This window comes from Amblyomma maculatum, chromosome 2 (genome assembly GCF_055883805.1).
Source record: "Amblyomma maculatum isolate TAMU_Amacu chromosome 2, ASM5588380v1, whole genome shotgun sequence".
Lineage (NCBI taxonomy): Eukaryota > Metazoa > Arthropoda > Arachnida > Ixodida > Ixodidae > Amblyomma > Amblyomma maculatum.
Genome location: NC_139345.1, coordinates 1305758 through 1324565, shown reverse-complemented (window position 1 = coordinate 1324565; position 18808 = coordinate 1305758). Strand labels below are relative to the sequence as shown.

The following is an 18808-nucleotide window of genomic DNA, read 5'->3' as shown; positions in this document are numbered from 1 at the left end:
CTCTGAAGGACTGCTGCAGAGGCATACGTCATAAACGTGACTAGGTTGGTGGAAGTAGAGCGACCCGACATGAAGCCATGTTGATTCGGTACTATGATATGTTTGAGATGGAAGGAAAGTACGCTGTGCAAAGCTAATTCGAAAAGCTTAGAGGTTGCACATAGAAGAGAAATCGGACGATAATTGGAAACATCAGTTTTGTTTCCAGACTTGAAGACAGGAAACACGCGTGCCATTTTCCACACGCGAGGAAAGGCAGCATTTTTTAAACAGTTATTAAATATGGCAGTCAGTACTGGTACGAAGATATAACTGAAGGCTTTTATTATGGCAGCTGGAATGCCATCAGGTCCAGGAGACAAAGATGGTCTCAGACGCTTAAGACTCTCAGTTATCAACTCCTCGTCAAAGAGAATGGAATTAGATAGTGCACCAGATGGGAGGCAAACGGAATCACAATGTGGATGTTTGTAAACGGAGGAAAAATGTTGTGCAAAACTGTCGGCAACATCCCGAATTTCCGAACCCTGAGAGTCAACTAAGCTGATACTTAAATCTGATTTAATGGAACGCTTGCGAACGTAACGCCAGAACTGACTAGGACGATTTGAGGCATACCTCTCTAAAGACTCAAGATAGGAGTCGTAGTCCCGCTTGTATAAGCGTTTGCAAAGAGAACGCACACGGCGAAACTCATCTGCCCAATTGTGAAACCCAGGGCGTTTCGCTTTACGATGGGCCCGTTCCTTGAGCTTTAACGCCGTTATTAGTTCCCTTGAAAACCAGGAAGGGAACTTCCTACGCGTAGGAGTATGCAAAGGTATGTACCGACGCATACCATCAAGAACTATTTCTGTAAAGCGACTGACTTGTCCATCTGAATCATTAATGTCATTTAAAAGGGACCAGTCGACGGAAGAGAAGAAATTGAAAAGACCGACATAATCACCACGTGCATACGCGAAACGGGGCGAATTCCCCACCCGATCTGAGTTAGTAGAAGGTGAGGCAGAGACAGCAGTAGTAACTAGAAGCGGAGGGTGAAATTTGTCACAGCGAGTCAGCGGTATGTCCGAACTCGAGACTCGAACACTTTCAAAATTCGATAGACAGATGTCAAGAATATTACCGCAACAGTTTTCAATGAAATTGTGTTGCTGCAAAGAGTTAAAGGCTATGAAATCAAGTAGAGCGTTACACTTACTTAATATGTAATGATTGTTGTGAGAAGAAATAAGTGAGTTCCAGTTGATACCAGGAGTATTAAAATCACCTAAAATAAGAAGTTTGTGTTTGCTATGACAGGTTATAACATGTTCGATTGAGAGCAGAACATCATCATAGGCTGAAGGAGGTAGATTCGGAGGAATGTAGAAAGCTGCAAGTAAAAGTTTTTCATGTCGATTTAAAGTGAGCTCGAGCCACACACATTCTTCAACAGTTTCCAGATCGGAACGTCGAACACACTTCACAAAACTGTCAATAGCAATGAGCACTCCACCTCCTCTTGATTTGGGACCTGTTTCAGGGCGGTCGCTACGAAAAACAGAGTAATTATTTGGAAAGAAATCATTGGAAGGAATATCACTTGACAGCCAGGTTTCGGTAACCACAACAGCGGTATAACAAGAGGACAAGACGCTAGAAAAAAATTCTGATCCCTTAGTCCGAAGACCTCGGGCGTTTTGATAATAGATATCCAAATTAGGGGCCACTGCAATTTTGCGTCAGTTCAGAGGGATGAAGCATATCGTTGTAAAGCTTCCCACGAAAGTCCTTGTATATGCAACCCATCGGCCACATCGAAGGCTCAACAAGCTTACTGTAGGATTCTTCATCAACTTCAATATGGAAGGACGAGTAGGAGTCGTACCTTGTTTTCAGCTGCCGGCAGGAAATGGGAGTAATATTCACTGATTTTAGATGGTTGGTAAGGTCTACCGATGTAGTATCGGGACTGAGTTTAGAGACGAAAATAGTCTTCGGACGCTTCTTTTGGTAAATGGCAACGTTCAGGACAGATGAGCTCGATGCGCCAGTAATGGCTCGACTTCGGTGCTTCTTCATCTCACTGGGTAAGTCAACCGCACGGCGAGGAGCAGAGGCAGATGAACAGGGAATATCTCCAGGAGTCATCCCTCGATGAAGAGCGGCGGAGTAGTCCACAGATGGCTGCTCCTCACGGGTAGGATTGCCCACAGAGACAACGAGAGGACGCTCGACGAGAGGACGCTCACACTGCGAAGCAGCGCACCGCACAAGCTCCTGGCGTAGGCCGCGAACATCGGCACGTAAAGAGGCGATAACCTCGGCTTGTTGTACGAAAGCCCGCGAGTTCTCTACACGAAGGCGCTCGTTCTCTTCCCGTAGCTGGGCAACCTCATCGCTCAGAAAAGAGATTCCCTCAAGCGCGTCGAGGAGGAGAGCCCGTAGCGAGGCAAACTCACCGCCATGTTCGCCGGTCGCGGCTGAAGGGGGAAAACCGGTCGGGTGGCTGGGCAGGAGCGGGGCACCAGGGACTCTAGCACCACCGTCGCTAAGACTAACACCGTCAGACGACGACGACGCACACAAATTACACAAGAATGGCCGAGAGCCGGACTTCAGAAGTTGCAGCTCGTCATCCGCCCAGGTGACGCACTTCGTGTGAACACGTTTCGCACAGTCGGCACATCGTAAAAACTGCTGCTTGCCAAAAAACGGGCGGGAGCACAGCGCACATGCGTCCTTACTGGGCGCCATCTTGGAAAATAATAATAATAATAATAATAATAATAATAATAATAATAATAATAATAATAATAATAATAATAATAATAATAATAATAATAATAATAATAATAATAATAATAATAATAATAATAATAATAATAATAATAATAATAATAATAATAATAATCAATCAATCAATCAATCAATCAATCAATCAATCAATCTTTATTTAATGTGCGCAGGAACAACCATGTGGTCTTTGTGCTGCAGCACAAATAAAAAAAAAGAAACAAAAATGAAAAAGCACAAACATGTTTACACACACAGAGAGAACACAAAAAAAGAAATAAATAATACATGAAATGAAACTGAGACGAAAAGTATCACGGAAAGTAAGCAAACAATGAGTAGCATCACTTATATACACACTGAGAGAATTTTTTAGCACACCAGGAAATAAAGAAAAAAAAAAGAACGGTAGATAGAAGAGAAAAAAACAACAACAAATAACTGACATTGATTATAGTAATATAGAAATATACATAAAATAAACAACCATTCCAGGCGCAACAAGTGCATGGTACTTAAAACACAGGCTAGAAATACAGAATAATACAATAAAGAAGTAAAATTAAACAAGGGACAGTAAGATTCGAATATAAAGTTTAAAGTTGAAATATAAGTAAGAAACGGATAAAAAGTAGTTCACGATACAGACAGCATTGAACAGGAGAAAAAGCAAAAAGTGAAGTAAATACAATTTAAGGCTAGAAAGTGGGAGTTATATGTGATAAAGTACTATTTAGAATACAACGCTACGAACAACCAATGTAAATGAACAGAGCGAGTTTTGGAAGATGTCAAGGTGAGGACAAAAAGAGTTAAATAACCACTGCATCCTGTCCAGAGGGGAGTGGGAATGAAGAGAAACCCGAAATGGTCTGAATTCCCTCATGCTCTTTCGCGGAACGCGCAGTAGGATGTACTCTAAGAGCTGAGGGCACATAATGTGGCCATGAAGGAGTTTGTACAGAAATATGATATCAAGTCTGATACGACGACAGTGAAGGGAAGGAAGATTCAGTTGGGCGCTTCTGGTGGAGCGAGAGGGGGAAGTTGCGCAAGGAAAGCGATAATGAAATATCCGTAAATTTTTTTTTTTGTACTCTGTCAACCTTGTCCAAGTTCGATTTGCAAGTGCCATTCCAAACAACCGACGCATACTCCAAGACCGGCAGGCATATGGACAGGTACAGTTTTAGGAACGGAAGTGGAGTATGGAACTCTCTCGAAAGTCTGCAAACGAATCCGAGTGTGCGCATAGCCCGCTGAGCAATGCGTTTAGTGTGAGAGGAGAAGCTGAGGGTGCGGTCAAAAAGTACACCAAGGTCATTAATTTCTTTAACCCTATCCAACAGCACAGAATTCACAGAATAATGGTAGAGAAAGCTATGTGTTTTACGAGTAAAGGACACAACCCTAGTTTTGGAAGAATTGAGGGTAAGTCGATTCATCGCACACCAATCAGAAAAAGCAGATATGTCCGATTGCAACAACACGCAATCTTGAAAAGAATGTATTACCTTGAATATTTTTATATCATCAGCATAAAGAAGAAACGAGGAGTTCTTTATCGCCGAGGAAACATCATTAATAAAAACGGAGAAGAGAAGCGGGCCTAGTACTGAACCTTGAGGAACTCCACTCGTTGCAGGGTAAACGAAAGAAGTCTGTTGACAAAACAGAAGCGATCAAGGAGATAGTTGCGTAGGAGGGCTAGGAGTGAGACTTCCACGCCAGAGAGTAGAAGTTTTTCAATAAGTAGTGAGTGAGTAACAACATCGAAAGCCTTGCTCATATCACAGTACACAGTGTCAACCTGACCCCTCTGAAGGACTGCTGCAGAGGCATACGTCATAAACGTGACTAGGTTGGTAGAAGTAGAGCGACCCGACATGAAGCCATGTTGATTCGGTACTATGATATGTTTGAGATGGAAGGAAAGTACGCTGTGCAAAGCTAATTCGAAAAGCTTAGAGGTTGCACATAGAAGAGAAATCGGACGATAATTGGAAACATCAGATTTGTTTCCAGACTTGAAGACAGGAAACACGCGTGCCATTTTCCACACGCGAGGAAAGGCAGCATTTTTTAAACAGTTATTAAATATGGCAGTCAGTACTGGTACGAAGATATAACTGAAGGCTTTTATTATGGCAGCTGGAATGCCATCAGGTCCAGGAGACAAAGATGGTCTCGGACGCTTAAGACTCTCAGTTATCAACTCCTCGTCAAAGAGAATGGAATTAGATAGTGCACCAGATGGGAGGAAAATGGAATCACAATGTGGATGTTTGTAAACGGAGGAAAAATGTTGTGCAAAACTGTCGGCAACATCCCAAATTTCCGAACCCTGAGAGTCAACTAAGCTGATACTTAAATCTGATTTAATGGAACGCTTGCGAACGTAACGCCAGAACTGACTAGGACGATTTGAGGCATTCCTCTCTAAAGACTCAAGATAGGAGTCGTAGTCCCGCTTGTATAAGCGTTTGCAAAGAGAACGCACACGGCGAAACTCATCTGCCCAATTGTGAAACCCAGGGCGTTTCGCTTTACGATGGGCCCGTTCCTTGAGCTTTAACGCCGTTATTAGTTCCCTTGAAAACCAGGAAGGGAACTTCCTACGCGTAGGAGTATGCAAAGGTATGTACCGACGCATACCATCAAGAACTATTTCTGTAAAGCGACTGACTTGTCCATCTGAATCATTAATGTCATTTAAAAGGGACCAGTCGACGGAAGAGAAGAAATTGAAAAGACCGACATAATCACCACGTGCATACGCGAAACGGGGCGAATTCCTCACCCGATCTGAATTAGTAGAAGGTGAGGCAGAGACAGCAGTAGTAACTAGAAGCGGAGGGTGAAATTTGTCACAGCGAGTCAGCGGTATGTCTGAACTCGAGACTCGAACACTTTCAAAATTCGATAGACAGATGTCAAGAATATTACCGCAACAGTTTTCAATGAAATTGTGTTGCTGCAAAGAGTTAAAGGCTATAAAATCAAGTAGAGCGTTACACTTACTTAATATGTAATGATTGTTGTGAGAAGAAATAAGTGAGTTCCAGTTGATACCAGGAGTATTAAAATCACCTAAAATAAGAAGTTTGTGTTTGCTATGACGGGTTATAACATGTTCGATTGAGAGCAGAACATCATCATAGGCTGAAGGAGGTAGATTCGGAGGAATGTAGAAAGCTGCAAGTAAAAGTTTTTCATGTCGATTTAAAGTGAGCTCGAGCCACACACATTCTTCAACAGTTTCCAGATCGGAACGTCGAACACACTTCACAAAACTGTCAATAGCAATGAGCACTCCACCTCCTCTTGATTTGGGACCTGTTTCAGGGCGGTCGCTACGAAAAACAGAGTAATTAATTGGAAAGAAATCATTGGAAGGAATATCACTTGACAGCCAGGTTTCGGTAACCACAACAGCGGTATAAGAAGAGGACAAGACGCTAGAAAAAAATTCAGATCCCTTAGTCCGAAGACCTCGGGCGTTTTGATAATAGATATCCAAATTAGGGGCCACTGCAAATTTGCGTCAGTTCAGAGGGATGAAGCATATCGTCGTAAAGCTTCCCACGAAAGTCCTTGTATATGCAACCCATCGGCCACATCGAAGGCTCAACAAGCCTACTGTAGGATTCTTCATCAACTTCAATATGGAAGGACGAGTAGGAGTCGTACCTTGTTTTCAGCTGCCGGCAGGAAATGGGAGTAATATTCACTGATTTTAGATGGTTGGTAAGGTCTACCGATGTAGTATCGGGACTGAGTTTAGAGACGAAAATAGTCTTCGGACGCTTCTTTTGGTAAATGGCAACGTTCAGGACAGATGAGCTCGATGCGCCAGTAATCGCTCGACTTCGGTGCTTCTTCATCGCACTGGGTAAGTCAACCGCACGGCGAGGAGCAGAGGCAGAAGATGAACAGGTAATATCTCCAGGAGTCATCCCTCGATGAAGAGCGGCGGAGTAGTCCACAGATGGCTGCTCCTCACGGGTAGGATTGCCCACGGAGACAACGAGAGGACGCTCGACGAGAGGACGCTCACACTGCGAAGCAGCGCACCGCACAAGCTCCTGGCGTAGGCCGTGAACATCGGCACGTAGAGAGGCGATAACCTCGGCTTGTTGTACGAAAGCCCGCGAGTTCTCTACACGAAGGCGCTCGTTCTCTTCCCGTAGCTGGGCAACCTCATTGCTCAGAAAAGAGATTCCCTCAAGCGCGTCGAGGAGGAGAGCCCGTAGCGAGGCAAACTCACCGCCATGTTCGCCGGTCGCGGCTGAAGGGGGAAAACCGGTCGGGTGGCTGGGCAGGAGCGGGGCACCAGGGACTCTAGCACCACCGTCGCTAAGCCTAACACCGTCAGACGACGACGACGCACACAAATTACACAAGAATGGCCGAGAGCCGGACTTCAGAAGTTGCAGCTCGTCATCCGCCCAGGTGACGCACTTCGTGTGAACACGTTTCGCACAGTCGGCACATCGTAAAAACTGCTGCTTGCCAAAAAACGGGCGGGAGCACAGCGCACATGCGTCCTTACTGGGCGCCATCATAATAATAATAATAATAATAATAATAATAATAATAATAATAATAATAATAATAATAATAATAATAATAATAATAATAATAATAATAATAATAATAATAATAATAATAATAATAATAATAATAATAATAATAATAATAATAATAATAATAATAATAATAATAAATAAATAAATAAAATCGAAAGTTTTACTACTCCCCTTTGTAGTTTCTTTGCCGTATGCGCGTGTTTGACTTTAAACCGAGAAGAAACCTCGCGGTAGCTATGACGTCACTCGGTGGTGGTGCTGCCACCGAGACCGAAGTAATCGCGCCCTCTCCTCTGTCTAGTCATGTGACAACCATGACGCCACTCAACCGCAGGTACGCTGGAGCCTCTTAGTCGGTGCCAACGAATCGCAACAGCTCTCTACAATTAAACGGCAGCAGTTGTCATGGATGGTCCAGGCGAGACGCCTCGTAACTTCCGCGTCTCAGAGGTTGCGAAGACGACAGGCCGAATCTGATCATCTGTGGATGTAGCCACCCAGACACGCAGAAGCGGTTTGAGCGAAACGGGCCGACGCTTGCACTTTGGTTGCTTTGGTTTAGCGAGGTTAAACCTTTGCCTGTTTTTGTTTATTTCAACTCGGTTATGCAAATGTGTTTCGCTTGCGGACCCGCCGAAGCACAGAAGGCTTGAATGGCAGCGCCCAGGAAAAGTTAACAAACTTGGTTATACACTGTCGCAAATACAGATACAGAAGAAGAGAGAAAACATTCTCAGTTTTTTTTTTTATTGGTTCATAGAAAGGGAAAGGCGCAGTATCTGTGACACTTACTCTGTGGACACCTGACCGCGTCGCAAGGGAAGAGAGGAAGGTGGGAGTGAAAGTGAAAAGAGAGAAAGGGGAGCCGTAATGGAGGTCTGTGGAGTAATTTCGGCCACCTGGGGATCTTTAACGTGCGCTGACATCATTAAAACAGAAGCTTGGGCACGTTGGTAATCCATTGTGTAGAACAGCGAAAAAAAAAAAAAAAAAAAAAAAAAAAAAAAAAAAAAAAAAAAAACGACAGGGACGAAGGAAGACAAGACAGCGCTGTTTCGCCTCCACTTCGTTTCGCCTCCATCGAAACGCAGCCGCCGCGGTCGGAATCGAACTCGGGTACTCTGGCACAGTAGTCGGGCGTCTTGCCACTGCACCACATTCTCAGTTCAAGAAAAAAAAGAAAGGGGGGGGGGGTGGAGGACAACATTAACGACTTAATTTAACCAGGAACGATTTCAATGTATTACGAGTGTTTAGTTTAAATATTTCTGTGGTTATTATATTAAGGAATTGTGGCACATACTTTGAAAGCATTTTAAACATCTCGCCCGTGATTTGGGTAGTACAAAGCGATCCCGAGGAAGAAGATCGTGAACAGGGACGGTGTGATCCGCTTATCAGACTCGGGATCATGCTGCAGAATCGACCTCATCAGTAGCTTGGTGGTTACAGTGCTGTGCGGTGCGTGAAAAACGAAACGAAGCTTCTCCCGTTGAGAAGTGACGACAGAAACAGATATAGAAATGCAATTTATGACCCGTTTCACAACTGTCAAGTTGCTTAGAAACATTTTGAAGATACAGAAGGCAAAGCTTTAAAGAAACAGACTTACAACTGCAAAGGAAAAGACGTGCGTCTGCTAGTAGGAGGCAGTAAGCATTAGTATTAACAAGTAGGCAGCTGAGTAGCCTTTTTAAAGAAGGAAGGAGAGGTGAGCTGAGTTTAAACAGTAGAGGCGCCTTTCTAGTAAGCATGCTAGTCAGCCCTATGCGAAAAAACTGTCGAAAGAAAGCTGTCATCTTTTCTAGAATCTTCTTCTTAACAGTGAACGCATTTTCTGTCATTACGATTAGGCGTCTCTTTAGTGGCAGCTTAGCTTGCGACGCTGCCGCAAAGCTTTTCTCCCCCTGTAAAGTTTGTTCTGTTTCATGCTGGCCCACTGCGCGGCGAAGCAAGCTTACCGTCACCGAGGAAAACGTTATAGATCTTAAGCTTTACGGTTTCATGTGTAACCTTTTTCGCCTGGCTCCAAATCAACGATGTTGAAACCAGACCAAGTTCAAATTATGTACACCCCCAAGACTTATAAGGCATGCCATGTGTGACTATACAGGTTTCATAACTGTGTACAGGCAGCTATTTTAAACCCTGTGAGAGAGATGTCAGTGCGGTCTGTGTAGGCGGGTTGTTCAGCAAGGCCGGCATTAGGTACGGGGTAGATCTCAGTAATTCATCAATTAATTTAAAATTAACTAATTAACGGGTTGTTTTTAATTTTATTGACCAACATGATATTAGGACAATGAATGCCGTCAACAGAAAAGCTGAGTCCAGTGGTTAAATTTCTTTTATCGGTGCTGCAGTTCGAAATATTTAAAGCCAAATATATGCATTTCTGCTCATAAAGCTGGCTTTCCGCAAGGCACATTTTTAAAACTGTCGCTGAGCGTGGTGTTATCGTGGAAATAACTCTCACTATTTCCACGGCATAAAATAGACTAACCGACGCCATTTTTTATATGTGCACTACATGAAGACAGCTTTATGAGCTAGAAAATGCGTATTTTTGACGTAAAATATTTCGAAGTATATTTGCCTATAATGAAAAAATACAAATTTGACTTAACTTTTCTGTTGACGGCCTTGATTTCTTCAATATATTGTTGGCACCTAAGATCAGAAATAAAAAGTTCATTAGGTAATATCATTTATTATTTAATTACTGAGCTCTATAACGTGCATAATGTCCGCCTTGCTGTACAGTCCACCTGCATAGGCCGTACTGATGTGTATTTCTCAGGGGTAAAGAATTTTCAAGGGAGCAAAGTCACCTTACGTGCAGCAATGCGAAAGCATTTGGCCCCACTGCTGCGATATTTCTAACGCCCCTGATTCCTTGAGAGAGAAAAATCAGACAGAATCTCTGCCTCTCTTTCTACTCTGTCTCTAGAGAGAGAGATAGTAGAGAGTGAGCGAAAGACAGTAGAGAGCGGCTCTCTTCTAGATAGGCTTTCTCGCTACTCTTTCTAAAACTCTCTCTCTCTCTCTCTCTCTCTCTCTCTCTCTCTCTAGAAAAGGGGGAGAGATGCTTTCTCTCTCGTTCTCTATTTTTCATCATTGAATATAATTGAATATCATGATCTATTGGTCACTATATGCCAGGACTCTAGCAATATCCCGCAAATCCCACAATCTCGCGGACACATCTCGCGCACAGTTTCAGAGCGCACTTTCGGCGGACGCCACTCATGAGCTGCTAAAGGCTTTCGCTTTAATGACTAAATGTGAACAGTTAAAAAATAGCTGTGGTTTAGTTTCGGTTAAACCTAGTGTGAAGCGAAAGCTGAAGCAAGGGGACGCAGAGCGGCGGCGGCGGCGGCGGCGGCGGCCCACACGATGTAGGTAACCCACACGAAAGTAGGTAACCACACGATGAACGTAAATTCAGCAAATGAAAAGCAGTGCACAGTTAAATCTAGACGAGAAAACAAACTAAAGAATACTAAAAACATGATGGGAGAGCAAAAAGCAACACCCACTCACGATTCTTAGCTACGCGCTATCCCAAGGATATGCCGTCTTAGCACACTCACGAATTCCTGAAAAGAAAAAAAGAAAATTAAATGTAGAAAAGTAGAATTGTGGTTTGAACCGCTGTCATATACGTGTTTAAAAACACTGGTTAACAGACTGCACTACAAATGCAATGGTGCTGAGGGCTGATAAATGTGTTCTTATTCGTTCTCGCGAAAATTATCTTTGCAGATACGTGGTACAGCTGATATCCTGCTCTGTACTGTCTACAGCGGAAATCCGCTACTATACTATGCCATACCGTACCATCTTATGCCAACCAATACCTATGCTTCGCTGATGTGTGCCATGGAAAGGAGAGCACACAAGAATTTTTAGACGTAAAGTGACGTTCAGTAGTAGCTGTAGTCATAAAATGTCGGCAAACCGTTGCGTATGAGGCAGTGCTATGTGCCGAGTTTAACGCGTACAAGTTAATTAAAATTAGTGCGATTTTCTTTTCACCTGTTGAAACATGCTAACGCGACCCTAAGCGGGCTCTACTCATGACATTCGAAATCTATTCGCGTCGAATGCGGCTCTACACTAATCTCCACCAAAACTGCAGTCCTTTCCGTGCTATAGACTTGACACATGCAGTAATGCCTTGTGTGCGTACATCCATGTGATGCAGAAAGCGAGCCGTCTCCCTAGCTGGAATCATCCTGCTGTATTGAGAGTCTGCCCGGTTTGTCAAAACATGTTCCCTCAGCTGGGCTGCCCACATAGTGCCTTCGATTTCAGTGCACTGGCATCTGGCAGCACCAGGATGTTTTATGCGATAATGTAAGTGTCTCGTGCCGCAAAACATTCTGCGTCGTCGCTACCATATACCACATTCGTGACCGATAATACGAGGAATGTTTAAAAACAGATTTCAGTGGCAGGTCCAAACGAAGCCGAAATGGGCGAGGAGATTACTGTAGCTTAGGCAGGCAGAGAAATTGAGAAATAAATTGAGGCTTTTTAGGGCAGATATTGGGGTTCGAACCCAGACCCTTCAGTTGCGAGACGAACATGTTTACGCACTTGACACGAAGGCTCGTCGGCTCAAGGGTGTTAGAAAGGGATCGGCTTAATGAATGCGTTGTCTTTGGCATTGGGGTGTGTTTTGTAGACATGTGATGTTAACTGTAACTAAGGGTATGCCGATTGGAGTTATTAACTATGTGCAAAGCGGTGTTACCGTCAGAAACAAAAGCTGTCGTGAATTAAAAATGACATCTAATTTGCTTTGCCAATCAAATGCGAAATAGGTGCGGTAGCTCTTCTTAGCCCTTCTATATTTTTGCTAACCATTTTTACACCTTGTGGAAGAGCAAAGAAGTGTGCTTGAAGGAGAGCGCCCATTGAGACGCGTAGGTGAGCCCACGCTGCTTCATAACGAAGTGAACGACGTGGAGACGAGGTCTAGGTAGCAACGCGCGTACACGTTTGCTGTCCGTGAAGGCAGAGAGATGACTGGCGTGAGGGGACAGAGGACGACGTTGAGGGGAGAGTGACACGTGACTCTTCAGTAAGGAGTAAAATACACTTGTGCAATACTGTCCCCACCTTCTCTACTTGGCTTCAAGTTCACGGAGGGAGAGAGAGGGAGGGAAAGCGGCTTCGGACAGACATCGGCGAAATCCGTGATGGCAGCTAGTAGTGCTACACGCTAAAAGCAAAAAGAAAGTGATGTACAACCCAAAGTGAGTCGTTGAGCCAGTCGCATGATGAGCATGTTGTAGGGTATGGCTATCGCTACCGCACTGTTAAGGCGAAGCTTAAGGGCAGCTGCCAGATGTTTTGCAATCTGTCCCTATTAGTGATGACCAAAAAAGCACTGCGTGTGTAAAATGAAACTTTGCAGCTCAGTGCTCGAGAGTCATCACGCGGCGTTCGCCTTCAAACTGACGCTGTCCGACGAGAAGGCGAACATCTTCCGCAAACTGGAGCGCGACGTGTACCGTACGGTACGCGCGTCCATCATCGACATGGTGCTGGCCACCGAGATGACCAAGCACTTCGAGCACCTCTCCAAGTTCCTCAACGTCTTCCAGGCGCCCGGCCAAGTCGATGAAAGCTCCGCTGCTGCCGCCGAGGTAGTATGCGCTTGCTCCCACAAGTAGGAATTTGAAATTTCCTGAAATTTTTAAGTATAAAAAAGCGCGTTTGTCCGAAAATATTAGAAAATTTTGCAGAACACCAATTCTTTGTATTAATACACATAATTGCATTGAAACTACAGAGAGCCTTCCTCCCTAGCTTTTTGCTGCTCGTGCATAATGTAAGTCACTTTCACGTTGTTATAAAAAGGCATAAATTATACTTTTCATGGTTCTAACTGTTAACGTTTGCTGGTATGGTAAGAAATGACTAGCCCCAGTGGCCACTTAGGGGACAAATTATTCCGCCGTCTGGAAGCCAGCACAGAAGCTTTCAGCATTTGAAGAGGTCACCAATATTTTGCTTCTGTCGTTTTTTCCAGTTAAGTGTCGCGCTGTTATATCTAAGCATCTTTGCTATAAAATGGGTTTTCGTGAGTTAGTCGCCAGGTTTTGCACGTTTATTAGTATTATTTTCTTTTTACAGTCGTTACTTCTGCGAACTGAACAGTTTACGCTGCGCCCGTGGTGGTCAACGCTCGAGACGCGTCTACTTTTGAATGTTAGACCAATGGAACCGCCAGTTTTCAATACGTGCGGGCTATGAGAAGGTTCACAACTGTAACATTAAAGAACTGAAATATTTAACGCGCTCTAGTCTGCGCTTTGTGGAAGACTGTTGTTGGCGTGCAGCGTCTGTCGGATTGGACCGTGCTCATCACCATAGTATGACTTCACTTGAAAATTTGGGCGAACATTTACGTGCTGAACAGCAGCCAAGGACTAGCGATGTGCAAGTTCTTGTGCGTCAAGAATGAGCTTCCGAAAGCGGAGGACTTACGGAAGCACATTGGGAAGTGTAAGAAATATCCGCCGGACATTATATCCACCTGACAATTGATTCTCAATGGCATGCCAAGCGCCTGATCTGAGCGCAGCTGCTCCTGAAGTTGAGGTCTGCGAATTTTTGAGCGCAAAAGGGCATGTACGCAATATAGTAACTGCAAGGAGAGTCGTAGATGGAAACCATTGGCGCTGTCGCGTCATGTCCCTAAGGGCGGAGTTGTGTCCCCGCAAATTTGTAGCAGTGTTGAAATATTATTTTTTTTCCCGCAACAATCGAGGCTTGTCTTGCCCTCTGTCCCTAGGGCAAATCGTTGAGGCGGCGAAATTGACAGGCCATTGTCGGACTTCTAAACAAGTACTACTTCGTAGCTAATAGGCGCTTGCTGCCATGATGGAATCACCGTAAAACAGCACATATAGAGTAGGGCAACGGTACACAAGGGCTACAGAGCGCCTCGCCGCCTTCATTGGAGGTATATACGCATGTGCAATCCGTCTGCTGTGCCTCTCGAGGAAACTCTTTTGAAACAACGAAAGTGTGCGGGGACGTGGCAGAGGCACAGCAATCTGAAAAGCTACCAGCAAAAATAACGAGAAAAATTTTAGGGGGCCCATTGAATCACTAAACTACGATGAGGCGAAAGCCTCATCCCACCTTCGTGATGAAGCGATAGTGTAAGCTACCATATAAAGCCTGCTTCAACCGAGCCGTATAAACGTGCCTGCGTGGCCTAGGGATAAGTGAATGCAAGGGTCTTGGCAGCCTGATTCTGATATCACCCTCCCATATGAAAGCAGAGGCCCGAATTGGCAGTTCCTGCCAAACGTAATGTCACCAAGTCCTATATGTCCAGTTAGTGCTCTGCCATGTCGGCTTCCAGCTACCGCCTCCCACGTAACGAAAGCTTTACGGACGGACGGAAGGACGGACGGATGGACACGATCCGCGAGCATGTACCCAATAACGCAATCGCCTTAAAAAATGTGCTAAAATGGTTGTTGCCTTCCATTGTTCCTTTTTCTTTGTTTTCAAACTAACAGCCCGTCGTTTGCTTCAGCACTTTTCCATTCCCCAAGTGGGAAAACAAACAAACAAACAAACAAACAAACGAACGAACGAACGAACGAACGAACGAGCGAGCGAGCGAACGAACGAACGAACGAACGAACGAACGAACGAACGAACGAACGAACGAACGAGCGAACGAGCGAACGAGCGAACGAGCGAACGAGCGAACGAGCGAACGAACGAACGAACGAACGAACGAACGAACGAACGAACGAACGATCGAACGATCGAACGATCGAACGAACGAACGAACGAACGAACGAACGAACGATCGAACGAACGAACGAACGAACGAACGAGCGAGCGAGCGAGCGAGCGAGCGAGCGAGCGAGCGAACGAAGGAACGAACGAACGAAAACCATCCGAAAGGTGTGCCACAGTGTTTTACACGAGGAACTACACTGAGCAGAGCTCTGGTGGCGGCCCTTCCTTGCTCGTGGGTTCGCGCCGGGCAAGTTCTAAAGTCAGCGTGTTGGCTCTGGGGGATAAAATTCTCGGACCGTGTAGTGTTTACTCTGCCTGATGCTTTGCCTGTGCAGGCCGGTCAGCGCGGGGAGAGCGAGTCGCTGCGCAACACGGAGAACGTTCTCCTGATAAAGCGCATGCTCATCAAGTGCTCCGACGTGTCCAATCCTGCCAGGCCGCTTCCGCTTTGCATCCAGTGGGCGCACAGGATCGCAGAAGAGTACTGCGCACAGGTACGTACTAGCAGGTTCCGGACACTACGATGGTGTTTTTTTCATTCATGTTTCACAAGATTGCGCAGGCGCACCTTCAGTAGTGTCGAATGGCTCGATGAGAATTTGTGCCGAAAATTGCAAGCTACAAGGCTGAATGTCAGCCGAGATAACCTTCATCAACACACCTCAGTCTCTGCAACTGCGTTGCGAGCGGTCACTACTACGGTTGACTTGTATTTCACATGACCGTAGCATGACGCTTCAGGTCGTATTTGACGTCACTATAATAGCGGTCATGGGTAATTTTATCTTGACATTAATTTCAATAAAACCGCAACTTTTGGCTAGCTTCACCATGCTGGCTGGTTACTAGCATCGCTAAGCCAGCTTTATTAAATAGCATGACCGAGATGACATCGCTATCTTTGACACAAACGGCGACACCATCATTTAAAGTAGTGTTAGTTCCATCCTAATATAGACCCTATTCGCGCAGTTAGAGCGCCAACTATACTAGTTACGCAGCCCTGCCGAGGTGGTGCAGTGGTTAGGATGTTCGACCGCGGTGCCCGAGGATGCGCGGTTTCGAATCCCGGCTGCGGCGACCGCTTTTCGATGAAGGCGAAAAGCAAGACACTCATGTGCTGTGCGATGTTAGTACACGTTAAAGAACTCCAGGTGGTGGTGAACTCTTTTATTGCGCCCAAAAACAGGGAACCAGTCAAAGGATCGGTTGCGCTGGCTTAGAGGAGGTCGGCGGGGATCCCTTGGGATGTCGCGACCTCCACCGCGTGCTGGATAAGCCGGCGTTGGTCTGCTGGCTCAGTCAATCACCTGAGCCGGCTGCGTACATTGCCTGGTGGGCTCGTGTAATACGATTTCGAGCACGAAGTGATCAGCCGTAAAATTTTCGTGAGTGTGACATCAAGTCGCTTTAACTCCGGAGGTCGTAAAGGCGAGATCCGGCGTGGTATCATGGTGTAGTCCCGTACTGTGTCTTGTGGGGTAGGACACGTCCGTGATAAGGGTCAGCTGGTGCGTATGCCAGTCATTCCAAAGGCGTCGACCTTTAGCAGAGTCGTAGTGGTAGCTCCAAGCGTGGTGCTTTGAGGAAAAGCGGATACAAATTTCTGGAGCCCTCTACTACGGCGGCGAGCAAGCGTATATATATATATATATATATATATATATATATATATATATATATATATATATATATATATATATATATATATATATATATATATATATATATATATATATATATATATATACCCCGCACCTCCACCAAGTGAAAGGGTGTTTTTACTGTGCTTTAACAGGGATAATAGCCCTGTCGAAGTTTCACGGTGAACGACACAAGAACACAGCCAGTCTCAGTCTCCACAAGCGAGCACGAGCAGCGCAGCGGCACTTCATCGTCCTTATCTTCGTCTTCATGATATTCTCGCCTACTTAATCCTCGTCTTCGTATATCCTCGTGTAGTTCACTACAATATATATATATATATATATATATATATATATATATATATATATATATATATATATATATATATATATATATATATCAAGGGAAAATGAGGGTGCTCGTTATAATACAAGAAGGAAAGAAGCCAACAGTCGGCGATGCCAAGGAAAGCGTTGGGGATGGTACTTTATGTCTTTTTTTTTAATGTTTACTTGGATAATCACAGAAATTAGTAATGTAATCTGTTAAGGGGGAAGATAATTAGACACAAAGTAGAAGAAAAAAAAAGTAGAAGAAAAAACAACGTGCCGATGGTGGGATCCGAACCCACGACCTCCGAATAACGCGTCCGGTGCTCTTTCTTCTACTTTGTGTCTAATTATCTTCCCCCTTAACAGATTACATTACTAATTTCTGTGATTATCCAAGTAAACATTAAAAAAAAAAGACATAAAGTACCATCCCCAACGCTTTCCTTGGCATCGCCGACTGTTGGCTTCTTTCCTTCTTATATATATATATATATATATATATATATATATATATATATATATATATATATATATATATATATATATATATATATATATATAATATACACATCCGCGCGCCAAGATGGTATGCTGCTGCACCAAAATGGAGCCATACCACATGCCTACACGACAGTTGCATGACAACAACGGATGCGTAGCGGCTGTGCTCGAGAGTCGCGAATTAGACCTTCTGGTGGCAATCGGAGTTTGCTTGCTTAGTACCACCATTTGTGGGCCACCTCTCTGGCGCAGACGGCGGGTAACGGAACAAAAAATTGCTAGCTGAGTCGGAGCCCTATAAACGAGGGTGGTTTGCACCTGCGATGTTCATTGTCCTAAACCATGCCCCCTAGGGAGCTTCAAACGGCCATTGTGACCTAGTACTTTGTCTCAGGACGTTCCGGATGGTTTCAAACGATTCGTAGTTTTGCGATGTACATATTGATATCTAAATGTTTCTGGCAGCTGTAATTTCGGATATAACGAAGGAGTATACCGAATATCACGAAGGTGGATATGCACTATGTGATCGGGGTATAAACTAAGCTAGTATGACAGTTTAGTGCCAAATTTATTCACTAGATAGCGCTACTTCTATTCCAACAGATGACGTTGCGCGTTGTATGCTCTTGCCGGGTGTATATAAACAACTGCATTCCTCCCTTCTCGCTGCCATGTGATGATAGCCAGGCACCAGGCCCTTTGCGTCAATGTTATACCACCGCTGCCGGCCAGCTTCCGATAATCCAGACCAACAATTGCTTATGAGGTATAGTTCGATAATTGATCGCTGTCTCAGCGTCGGCTCGTTTTTTTCTTTCGCTGTAACTCCCACTGTTGAAGCTACTGTAGCAAAGGTGCGTTTTCCTCTTGTTTGCAGACGGACGAGGAGAAGCGGCGCGGCCTGCCCGTGGTGATGCCCGCCTTTGACCGTGCTACCTGCAGTATCGCAAACTCGCAGACTGGCTTCATCAGCTATTTTGTGCGCGACATGTTCAGGACATGGTCAGGTGAGTCTCCCGCTACTTGAGCGACGTCGCTTTCCATTGTTTGTGTGTTAAACAGCACTACATAATCTGACGTTTACTACGTTGGCACGATGTGCCCTATGAGGTATTTAGCTTTTCCTCCTATTTGCTCTGGTTCACAGTAATTGGAAAGAAAAATCCCCTTAGGGTT

At 44.8% G+C, this 18808-nt stretch overlaps 1 protein-coding gene across 1 annotated transcript in view; it reads left to right on the top strand.

Annotated features, from left to right (window-relative positions):
* The window catches only part of LOC146197807 (high affinity cAMP-specific and IBMX-insensitive 3',5'-cyclic phosphodiesterase 8B-like), a 53323-nt gene that overhangs the window by 33474 nt on the left and 1041 nt on the right, over positions 1-18808 (top strand). The window contains exons 15-17 of the mRNA XM_084591815.1: positions 12796-13030; positions 15485-15643; positions 18510-18639. Coding sequence (XP_084447941.1) covers positions 12796-13030; positions 15485-15643; positions 18510-18639 — 524 coding nt within the window. The remainder of the gene's footprint in view (positions 1-12795; positions 13031-15484; positions 15644-18509; positions 18640-18808) is intronic.